Genomic DNA, 10985 nt, shown 5'->3' with positions numbered 1-10985 from the left:
AGGCTCACTTTGGGTGTCCTAAAAGAGTATTAAGGGCACCCAAAGAGTGCCCTTAAATATATTAAGTAAAAATAGGGGATAAAAACAATTGGAGATTCGAATTGGGGCTAGGGCATTTCAAAGTGGACAAGAAGTGTTCATTCAAAGAAAGAGATTGAGAGCAAGGTTGCTAGTCATTGATTAATTTAGTCAATTGAGTAATATATGCTCTTTTTTATTGTACCAATAACTAGAAATTTATTCTCTTTTATATTGAATCATGTTGTTGTTTATAATACATTTTGAGAAAATAAAAATTTCTTTAAAAAAATGGCATTTTTTCAGTATTTTCTTTTTAAATTTCTTTTAATACATTTTGGACACTCAAAGGGAAATATTAAATCAAAATAAAAAATATAGCTGCATTTGATAGAATTCCAATCAGATCCTTTTATATGTTTCTTTCTTTCATTGTTTCCCACATAATAAAGTACTCAACTAGTTATCCTTATTATATATGGAGTTGTTTTAATAGTTACGTAACTATTTTGAAGTTAAAGTGACCTATTATATATAGCAAGTTGCAACAATTAATTGTCCTTAAAAAACTTTATATTTTAAGAATTACATTATCTATTTATTAATATAATAATAATATTATTATTTTGATTCAAAATCTTAATTTTTTTTCCTCATATTTACCAAGTGTATTACTTAACTTCCCAATTTAATAATTGGAGCATGAGTTCCCAAATTTTATTTATTTGTTATACACTTTAGTCCCTTCCCTATTACTCATATCTGTTAAAATCAACATTAAACTCAAGGATAAAATTATAATTTAACCAACCAGAGATCCAAAACCTTGGGCAGCTATTCGCCTTAATTCATGAAGCAGTTGAAATTTTGTAATTGGTCAATGGAGACTATATATCATTCATAATATTTTTTGCATATGTTTACAAAATACCAATGTAAAAAAACAACTTACTATTAGTGTAAATAATAAAGAAAAAGACAATAATAGAGAGTTAAGGTGACAAGACAGTTAGAAAACAGGAATCCTTATCTAAATATTTAATCATGTTTTATGAGGCCACAAATTTTGATGGTTAATTGAAGTATACATAATAATTATTGAATGCCAAGAGATATTTGAAATTTTAAAAAAATAGTATTTATTGGTGATAATTATAAAAATAAGTCTTAATAAATACTTTTTTGGGTTGAAGTTTCCTTCTCCCTTTTATTTGAGCCTCTAAAATATTAACAAAAGTCATGATATTTTTTCTTCTTCTTGTGGTAGTAAAAGGAGAACTTAAACTACAAAGTATTAGGCTGCCGAACAAAATATAGAAATTTTTGTGTTTATTTGGTAAAGGAGAGAATCACATGTAGGAAATAGGAAGAGGGTCCTAGGCCTCCACTTTCTCATAGTCTAGCCTGTTTAAGCCTTCTCGGAAGTACAGTGCTTACTGATGTCTTACTAGATGCCACACTTTCCATGTAAGAAGAAATCGACACAAATCTAGAAAGAATCCCAGTATAATAAGAACTAGCCAGATAGCCATGATAAACCTTCTTATGATAAGTTTGTTTATATGATGTAGATTTAATCGCCTATCCCTATCCTATGCCTGTTATCCGCCCATACCCAAACTTTCTATTACCCATTAACCTCCCCTACTTGTTCCTCTCCATCCCAGCTCTTATCAAGGCCTGTAAAACTCCAACCCATCTTCAACTAGTCCACGCCCATATCGTCCGAAGAGGTTTAGAGCAAGACCACTCTCTCATATCTCTGTTCATTGGCCTCTCTCAGGCTCTATCCATTCTCTCTTACTCTGCCAGCGTTTTCGACCGTGTTTTCTCCCCCAACACTTTTCTATGGAATGTTTTCATTAAAGGGTACTGCCAGAAGTCCTGCTCTGCTGAAACAGTTTCGGTTTTTATTCGCATGAAGAGAGAGGAGGCTGTTCCTGATAGATATACTTACCCTTCGGTGATCAAGGCGTGTGCAAGTGAGGGAAAGATTAGAGAAGGAAGGACCTTGCATGGGTCGGTGTTGAGGTGTGGGGTTGAGTGTGATGCGTTTGTGAGTACGAGTTTGATTTACTTGTATGGGAAATGCAAAGAGATTGGTTGTGCCCGTAAGCTGTTCTATTATATGTTTGAGAGAAATGTGGTTACTTGGATGGCCATGGTTGTTGGGTATGTTATTGCTGGAGACTTGGGGGAGGCAAGGAAGCTGTTTGATGAGATGCCTCAGAGAAACGTTGCTTCATGGAATGCCATAATTGGAGGGTTTTTGAAATTGGGTGACTTGGGTAGTGCTAGGAAGATATTCGAAGAGATGCCCGAGAAGAATGTGGTTTCTTTTACGACTTTGATTGATGGGTATGCAAAATCAGATGACATGGCTTCTGCAAGGGTTTTGTTTGACCAAGCTCCTTATAGAGATATAGTTGCATGGTCGGCATTGATATCTGGGTATGCTCATAATGGTCAGGCCAGAGTGGTTGTGAACATTTTTATTGAAATGGACTCCTGTAATGTTAAACCAGATGAGTTTATAATGGTGAGTTTGATGTCAGCTTGTTCTCAGGAGGGATGTTTGGAGTTGGCCAAATGGGTTGATAATTATGTTGCTCAAAGTTCAATTGATCTAGGTCGAGCTCATGTTCTTGTAGCTCTTGTTGACATGAATGCTAAGTGTGGGAACATAGAGAGAGCAAAAAACTTGTTTGAACAGATGCCTAAGCACGACTTGATCTCATATTGTTCATTGATGCAGGGGCTATCTATACATGGTTCTGGGGAACAGGTCGTTTCCCTTTTCCATATGATGCTAAATGACGGTTTGATTCCTGATGAGGTGGCTTTTTCAGTTATCCTGACAGCTTGTAGCCGATCTGGGCTGGTCGAGGATGGTAGGCGATTATTTCATTTAATGAAAAATGAGTACTCCATTGCTCCTTCGCAAGATCATTATGCTTGTATGGTTGATCTTCTCAGCCGTTCAAGAAGGCTGAAAGAAGCTTATGAACTTTTGAGTTCAATGCCCATGGAACCCACTTCTGCTTCATGGGGCGCACTACTTGGGACATGTATGCTACATTGCGATGTGGAGCTGGGTGAGTTAGTTGCCAGTCGGTTGATTGAGCTTGAACCTCAAAATGCTGGTAATTATGTGCTGCTTTCAAATATCTACGCTGCCACCGATCGCTGGTTGGATGTTTCACTTGTGAGGAGCAAAATGAGAGAGAAATCTGTTAAAAAAATACCTGGTCGCAGTTGGATTAGATCACATGGCTAAGTGTTGTTTTAGTAACCATGAATAATAACAATATTCTCAACTATTGGTGCTAAGAGCAAGAGGATTTCAACCCCAATTTCATCATCCTTTTCAAGTTTTCAAGGTACATTGTTGAGTTTTGATGTGTTTGATGATATATCGAGGAATTTGAAGAATTTAAATTTGTTTTTGGGCATTGGACGAATTTTTGGAATCTATTGTGAGATTGGTTTGTGTTTATTGTTTTTATCATCTTGGGAGATTATTCTATATAGTTGGGAAAGATTGTGGGGTTGTTTGAGTATTTTTGGCCATTTTTTCACGATTGCACACTAAGTGTTTGATAAAAGTACTCAGTGAACGGTTTTGCCATATTTTGGAGATTATTGGGTGTTTCTGAGTTGATTTGGGGTTGTTAGTGTGTTCAGCGACTGTTACTTGTATTTTTGCGATTGAACTACTCCATGGCTCCCAAGAAAGCGAAGACCATGTCCACAATCCAACGTGCCAATGTCACTATTCCTCATACATTTGTTAACCCCACTGTTCAAAAAAATTCGAGGAATGGATTGTTAAAAATAAAACAGTGATTGTGGAGTCTCACTTTCGGCCAAGTGAATTAGATGGCATTCTCCCGCAGATGATTATTAGTAGAAACTGGCAGCAGTTGTGTGAGCCCAAACTTTTAGCCAATATCAGTTTGGTCAGGGAATTTTATGCCAATGCTTTTGTGGAGAGGGATGATCATACAGTCTTAGTTCGGGGTAAAAATATTTGTTATTCTCCTCAAGTAATAAACAGGTTCTACGGCCTCAATGATCCATGGGATGATGATTATCACGCAGGAGCCGATGAAAATGATTATGATTTTCTCTTAAAGGAAATGACTAAGCCCGGCTCTACATACAAAATGGGGAGTGACATGGTTACTCCAAGATCAATCAAGGCCACATGTTTGAGTCCGTATGAGAGGCTTTGGAACAGGTTCGTTATTAGTACTCTTATGCCTTCCACTCAACAAATGGAAGTAACTATTGAACATCTATACTTGCTATATTGTATTTGTTCGGGCAAGTCAATCAATGTTGGGAGGCTTATCGCAGAGAGTATTAGTTATATTGCGCGAGGGGCCACATCTGGTGGTCATGGACATGCTTCGCTAATTACCAATTTATGTAAGGATCAAGGAGTGCTCATGAACATTAATGAAGTCTGTGAACAATCTCCCATATTTAGTCATCAGTCAGTGTTGCATCAAAATAAAAATTATGGGGGTGTTCCTCGACCCACTGGTTTGGGATACGAGCCTGTCGACCCGAGTCTGCTGCCATTGCCACCTACCGATGAACAACCTGAGTTCACTCGGCCAAAGAGAAAGGGTAGAAAACATCCACTTCTAGAGCTACTGAAGGCTCTAGTTCTCGGCAATATAGCACCATGCAACAAGATATTGAAGATTTGAAGAGACAAAAATCAGCCATGTAGTTCGTCATGTGGAATTGACGATCTTTAATATCCATCTGACCATGCAACAACAGCTGTTGTTGTCCCTTCAAATCTTCAATATCTTGTTGCATGGTTACAAAACAAGCAAGCCCACTAAAACACCCACAACTGAACCCCTCTCCCCAACTCTAAAGCCAAAAATGATCCCAATCTCTATTAAGATCCAAAAAGGAAACCCCGGCAAGAAACTTGGTTCTATACACCCAAGTTGCAATCCAAAACTTGATCTTTATCCCAAATTGCCTCAAACGAGCTATAGATACCTTCGAAAATTCTACTATTCCTTTCAAGCCATAAGGTCCATATTGACTATGCCTCTTCAGACGATAATGGTGAGAGCAGAGTATAGATATTTTCTGAGTGGATATAATGTACACATAGCTATACTCTGCTCTCACCGTTCCTCTAAGGTAATTCTATCGTGATTTTTACGAAGGTTCAAATCTTGTCTATGTTTCTTATTAAATAACATGCCAAAAAACACACCAGAAAAAAAAATACCAGTATGATGTCTATGTTGCTTAAAAGTATGGTGTTAAATAACATACCAGAAAAAAAAATCTTTTGTGCTGAAAAACTATTATATTATCTATGTATCAAAATACACACCAGTAATAGTGGCCAACGCATCTATTGAAATCCTTTGCTTCTACTGAATGAAGTCATGATGTTTGGGTTTCGAATCCAACCAATCACGTGTCTGCCAATGAGGTCCTACAATAATTTAACCAAGGTAGATGGATAAGAAGGCCAATCATTCCCCTTTTACTTTTTAAAACAAATTGCATCATTTTGTTTACATTGGAAGGAAAGGTATGAATCCTTTTATTGAATTTAGACTTTAAAATAATGAACTGATCTGCTATCCATTTTTTCTTTATATCAAAATGTTAATTAAGGCTCTGAATAAACACATTACAGAGAGAGAGCAGAGGATGAGTGGAGCAGGAAAAGTGGTGTGTGTTACAGGAGCTTCAGGTTACATAGCTTCATGGCTAGTGAAGGTCTTACTACAAAGTGGATATATTGTCAAAGCCACTGTCAGTAATCTAAGTAAGTTCTCTTTATAGTTCCTTTTCCAATTGATTCAATTTTTTTACCAAAAAGAGAAGATAAAAATCACTGCCAAATTCTAGGGTTAAGTTTGTTTGGCTTTTTTTTGGCTGAAAACAAAGATATTAATCTCATAATTCTCGAAGTCCTATTGATTTGCTTATAATATATGGTGTAGGTGATTCAAAGAAAACAGACCACTTACTTGCACTAGATGGAGCTAAAGAAAGACTTCATTTATTTGAAGCAAATTTAATGGATGAAGGCTCTTTTGATTCTGCTGTCAGTGGATGTGATGGTGTTTTTCACACAGCCTCTCCTTCATTTCTCTCAGCTCCACACCCTCATGTAAACACACACACATATATATCTATATTTATTTATATTATATATATTGAAATGATGATTTGGTAAGTTTTTCATATTGACTCCTGCAATGATTATTGAGTTTTTGCAATGTATATTTCAGGCAGAAATAATAGAGCCGGCAGTGAAGGGAACACTAAATGTTCTGAGGTCATGTGCTAAAGTTCCATCTGTAAAAAGAGTGGTTATAACATCTTCCATGGCTTCAGTTGTATTCAATGGAACACAATGCACCCCTGATGTGGTTGTTGACGAGACATGGTTTTCTGATCCTGCTGTTTGCGAGAGTATGAAGGTTTATACTCTCGTTCTCAAGCTTTGTAATATTGCATTTTGTGAGGATTAAAGCTTCCAAATTCAGCTAAACATGAGATCTAAAAACAGAAAGAAAGCAAGTACTACCAAAAGAGAGAGCACAACTAGGTTTTACTTGGTTCGTGCGGATTGCATTATTTCACTAAGCAATTAATGAAAAGAATTTACAGCTTGATTTTCTACAACAAGTGTAAAGGACTTTCTCATACAGTTTCCCAGGAAACTAACACACCCCAATAACCCCCTTTACAGCCACCCAACCTTTCCCAGAGAAGTTCTAAACACAAGGACAAAAGTTCTATTAATCAGTCATTTACATATTGAGTTTGCATCAAGTCTTCAAGTTTTTAAAGTATATAAACTGTCCATTAGTCGAGTCATAACTCATCACCATGTCTTTTATAACAGTGGCATTGTGTTTAGCTTCTGATTCTTATTATGTATTGGGAATTAGAATTTCAAGGTTATGGTTTTGACTTTAGACTTTTTCCTTTGTAGCTTTATTATCCACTTTCGAAAACTCTAGCTGAGGAGGCTGCTTGGAAATTTGCAAAAGAAAATATGATCGATTTGGTCACTATTCATCCAGCTGTAGTACTTGGTCCTCTCTTGCCACCAATTATTAATGGTAGTGTGGAGCTGGTTATTCAACTTTTAAAGGGTACAGTTTAGCATTCTCTCACACACTCATTGTGATCATATTATGTTCATCTTGTCATCAAAATAAGTTGATACATACATGGTGTTGATTCTGCTTGGTCTTTAAGTGCAGGGAATCAAATGTTTCCAAATGAAGTTTTTGGATATGTTGATATCAGAGATGTTGCAAATGCACACATTCAATGAATGGAAGTTGCTTCAGCTAGTGGAAGATACTGTTTAGTTGGATGTGTTGCACACATGTCTGATCTTTTAAAGATTTTAAAAGACCTCTACCCTTCTTTGAATATTCCTGAAAAGTAAGTTAACATAGTCTTTACTCGCTATAGAGTTTCAATTTTTTCTGTTATTTCATATAATTTTTGCAATTAAATATCACTTTTAGTCACAACTAAAGAATGCTTATCACTAAATATATAATAACATTTAATTAGAAGTTGCCAGTACAAATTGCATATTTTGTATTTAATAACACTTTTAGCTACCAGACTTTTAATTATAATAGCGTAATGTTTGTTGTTTGGTAGGTGTGAAGATGAGCAGCCGCAAATGCCAAAGTATCAAGTATCAGATTTGAAAGCAAAGAGTCTGGGAATCAATTTCATCCCATTGGAAGTGAGCTTGAGAGACACTGTAGAAAGCTTGAAGGAAAAAGGCTTTATAAATATCTAATGTATGTCATTGACAAGGACAACCATATATTTGTATAGTTTCATGCTATTTTTTTCTTAATTTTAAAAGGAATAAAAACAAAAGAAGACAGCTTTACTTAATTGGGGTACTTGTCCTGCTATAAAATAAGCCTTTTATTTAAATGGTCTTGTTAAAATATAGTTAATTTGGCTCTTGGACTTGGACATTAGAACTCTAAAGTAGTATTTAATTTTAAACTCTAAAACGTTTATAAATATCTTAATCTAATAGCAAGAAGAACAAATCTCCGGCAAGAAAATTTATATTATTATAACATCACTCACAAATATAAGTTTAGAATATTTATATTATCACAGCCTACTTGTCAATTTTTAATTTAGTATGTTTTGTCAGCTTTAATTTTAAAGAAAAAAACACTCATTAATATTGATCATGTCAACAGATAGAATCACTTGTAAAATTTCACTCCAATAATATTTAAACACTTTTAATACTTTAAAACTTGTAATATTTCTATTTTTATATGTTCTTCCAATCTTTGGACCAAAACTGCATTAAAAAACCAAACCAAACCAACTGCAAGTGCGATTCGATCCCCTTTCCTTTTTGTTTGCCAGTCCATTGTCTTCCTCCTCAAGGTGTTGTTGTACTGTTTTCTTCTCTATTTTCTATTCTAGATTCTGGTTTTTTGCTTTTTCCCCTAAAAAATCTCTCCTTTTGATACCCTTCATTTTTTTTCTCCTCAAGTTAATAATATCTGGTTTTCTTCTAATATAAAGAGATAAAATGAAAGAGAGAATGAGTGGAGTAGGAAAGGTGGTGTGTGTAACTGGAGCTTCAGGTTACATAGCTTCATGGCTGGTGAAGCTCCTATTACAACAAGGGTACACCGTCAAAGCATATGTTCGTGACCCAAGTTAGTTTCTTATTATCTCTTATTTTTAACTCAGTTCATATCATCTAATTGTTACAAAAAAAAACATGTATCTACACAAATATTATGTGCTTTCAAATTCTGGGTTTTATCACATAAATTTGATTTGGCATGCAAAGTCTATGCAATCTTTTGAACTCCTTATATTTGCAGATGATTCAAAGAAAACAAAACACTTGGTAAAGAAAGAATTTATTTGTTCAAAGCAAATTTATTAGAAGAAGGATCTTTTGATTATGTTACCAATGGATGTGATGGTGTCTTTCACACAGCATCTCCTGTTCTTCATTCGGTTGCTGATCCTCAGGTAAACATAATATTGGAAGAAACAACTACAAAATTATTGGTCCTTACTTAAGGCTCTGAATAAACACATTACAGAGAGAGAGCAGAGGATGAGTGGAGCAGGAAAAGTGGTGTGTGTTACAGGAGCTTCAGGTTACATAGTGTAATGACCCACTACTCTAGACTTTTGGACCATTAATAAAACTATACATACAAAACCTTAATAGAACTTACATTTGCGAAAATACCATAATTTTATTAAGTAACTTGTAAAAATAAGAGTTACTTACAAAATATCAAGAAGGATATGGGATCCCATTGTCTTAAAAACAAAACATAATTTAAAATAAAGAGTTACATAGAAAGTGCGGAAAAATTACATATAAACCCATAAAGAAAGGACTACATCCTCGAAATTCGAACACTCGACCTCTTGAATCCATTCACCATCGATACACATTCTCTAAGCGTCCACGAATCTTACCGCCTCTAAAGCTATTTTCCTGCACATAAAACAAAAAGGAATGAGCCTAATGCCCAGCAAGGAAAATCTAACACATAGTCATAAACATGAATTTCATAATAATCATAAAGACATATCATAACACTTATTACATACACTTATTATAATGGCCATTATTACTTGGGGTCCCATAGACTAGACAAGTCATATGCCCATGAGATTAGTGGGGTCCTACTAGCTAAGTAGGTCATATGCCCATAATCTATTGGGGTCTTGTTAGCCATATGGGTCATATGCCCAAGCCTACAACATACATATCATAACCTATATCATAACATAAGAAACATAAGATAACATATAAGACATATAACATATGCATTTCTATCCTATTTTCCTTACCAAAGTTACCGGGATAAGAGGACAGCGTTGGGACTTTTTGGAACACTCCTAAAACCATATATAACAGGGTGAGTCTAATGAAGAAAAAGAGATGAAATGAAAGGAATGGAAAGACTAAACCATTGAAAGTCACACTTACAAAAACTTATGTGCTCAAGAACTTAGATTCCCTAACCAAAATAAGAATGAGGTTAGAAGACTGAGTAGAAGACTAAGAGAAGGGAAACATAACATAAAACCAATGAACTAGAGTGTGTTGAATACCTTGAGGACTTGTAGATCAATCTAACCCTCGAACCGAAATACTATGAAATCTTACTTCCCAAAGTGTTTGATAAGCTTAAGATGATTAAGCTTATGATTTCCCCACCCAAGTGTTTAACTCTCACACTCTCCTAGCACTTGCAGCTTCTGAACTTAGAGTAAAAGGTGAATAATGGCTGGGTACTAGCTTCTATTTATAGAGTTTGGGAATGAAGGAATCTTAATTTTACTTGAATAAAAATAATGGCTTTTTAGGTGAAAATAATTTGAATAATCGTTCAGCAGAGGCTGAAGACTCGTTCAAAAGATGCTGGACTTATGAAGAAGTTGAATGGCTGAAAGGAAAAAGAATTCAAAAATATTTGAATTATGCTGAAGGAGGCGATATATCGCCCCCTGTAGGCGATATATCGCCTGGGCCAGTATGCCCGAGGCGACCGTGCATCGTTTCGTGTTTTCCGTATCTACGTGCTGCGATATATCGGCATTCGCTGATTATTTAAACACGAAATTACACATTTTTAGCTAAGTTTGAATGGAGTAAACAGCCTTGACTAAGCCCTCAACATATTCAAAGCTGCTGACGGACCCTATAGCATTCAAACTTTACTCCTTATTAAATTTAATCCTCAAAATACTTAATTCTTAATCATCCATTCATAACATGTGCTTAAAATCCTATTGGTCCTCATCTAAACCTTATAGTATAACAAATATTATCCTTAATATCAGTCATATAATCAAACCTTAGGTTAAACTTAATATTCTTAAACTATAGGTTAAACTTGGAAAATCTATAAGTACTACTATAA

General features: G+C 35.2%; 1 protein-coding gene across 6 annotated transcripts; it reads left to right on the top strand.

Moving 5' to 3' along the window:
• The first annotated feature begins 1300 nt into the window (after positions 1 to 1300).
• LOC133829732 (phenylacetaldehyde reductase-like) lies at positions 1301 to 8021 on the top strand. Of its 6 annotated transcripts, XM_062259507.1 has the most exons (6): positions 3295 to 5833; positions 6012 to 6181; positions 6303 to 6494; positions 7013 to 7175; positions 7287 to 7473; positions 7702 to 8021. In XM_062259507.1, the coding sequence occupies exons 1-5, from the start codon at positions 5668 to 5670 to the stop codon at positions 7358 to 7360; spliced, it is 765 nt and encodes a 254-aa protein (XP_062115491.1). In that variant the 5' UTR covers positions 3295 to 5667; the 3' UTR covers positions 7361 to 7473; positions 7702 to 8021. The 6 variants fall into 6 exon arrangements, with proteins under 6 accessions (XP_062115490.1, XP_062115489.1, XP_062115488.1 ...); XM_062259506.1 differs by lacking the exons at positions 6303 to 6494; positions 7013 to 7175; positions 7287 to 7473; positions 7702 to 8021 and adding an exon at positions 1301 to 2557 and having other exon boundaries at positions 2774 to 5833; XM_062259505.1 differs by lacking the exons at positions 6303 to 6494; positions 7013 to 7175; positions 7287 to 7473; positions 7702 to 8021 and having other exon boundaries at positions 1302 to 5190; positions 5702 to 5833.
• Positions 8022 to 10985: the final 2964 nt, after the last annotated feature.

The sequence above is a fragment of the Humulus lupulus genome, chromosome 4 (assembly GCF_963169125.1).
Source record: "Humulus lupulus chromosome 4, drHumLupu1.1, whole genome shotgun sequence".
Taxonomy (NCBI): Eukaryota; Viridiplantae; Streptophyta; class Magnoliopsida; order Rosales; family Cannabaceae; genus Humulus; species Humulus lupulus.
The sequence above is the reverse complement of the archived record's forward strand: the minus strand, read 5'-3'. Positions and strand labels throughout refer to the sequence as shown.

Coding starts and splice junctions, on each gene's coding strand:
- LOC133829732 (XM_062259505.1), top strand. CDS start 1,613: ATGCCTGTTATCCGCCCATACCCAAACTTTCTATTACCCATTAACCTC.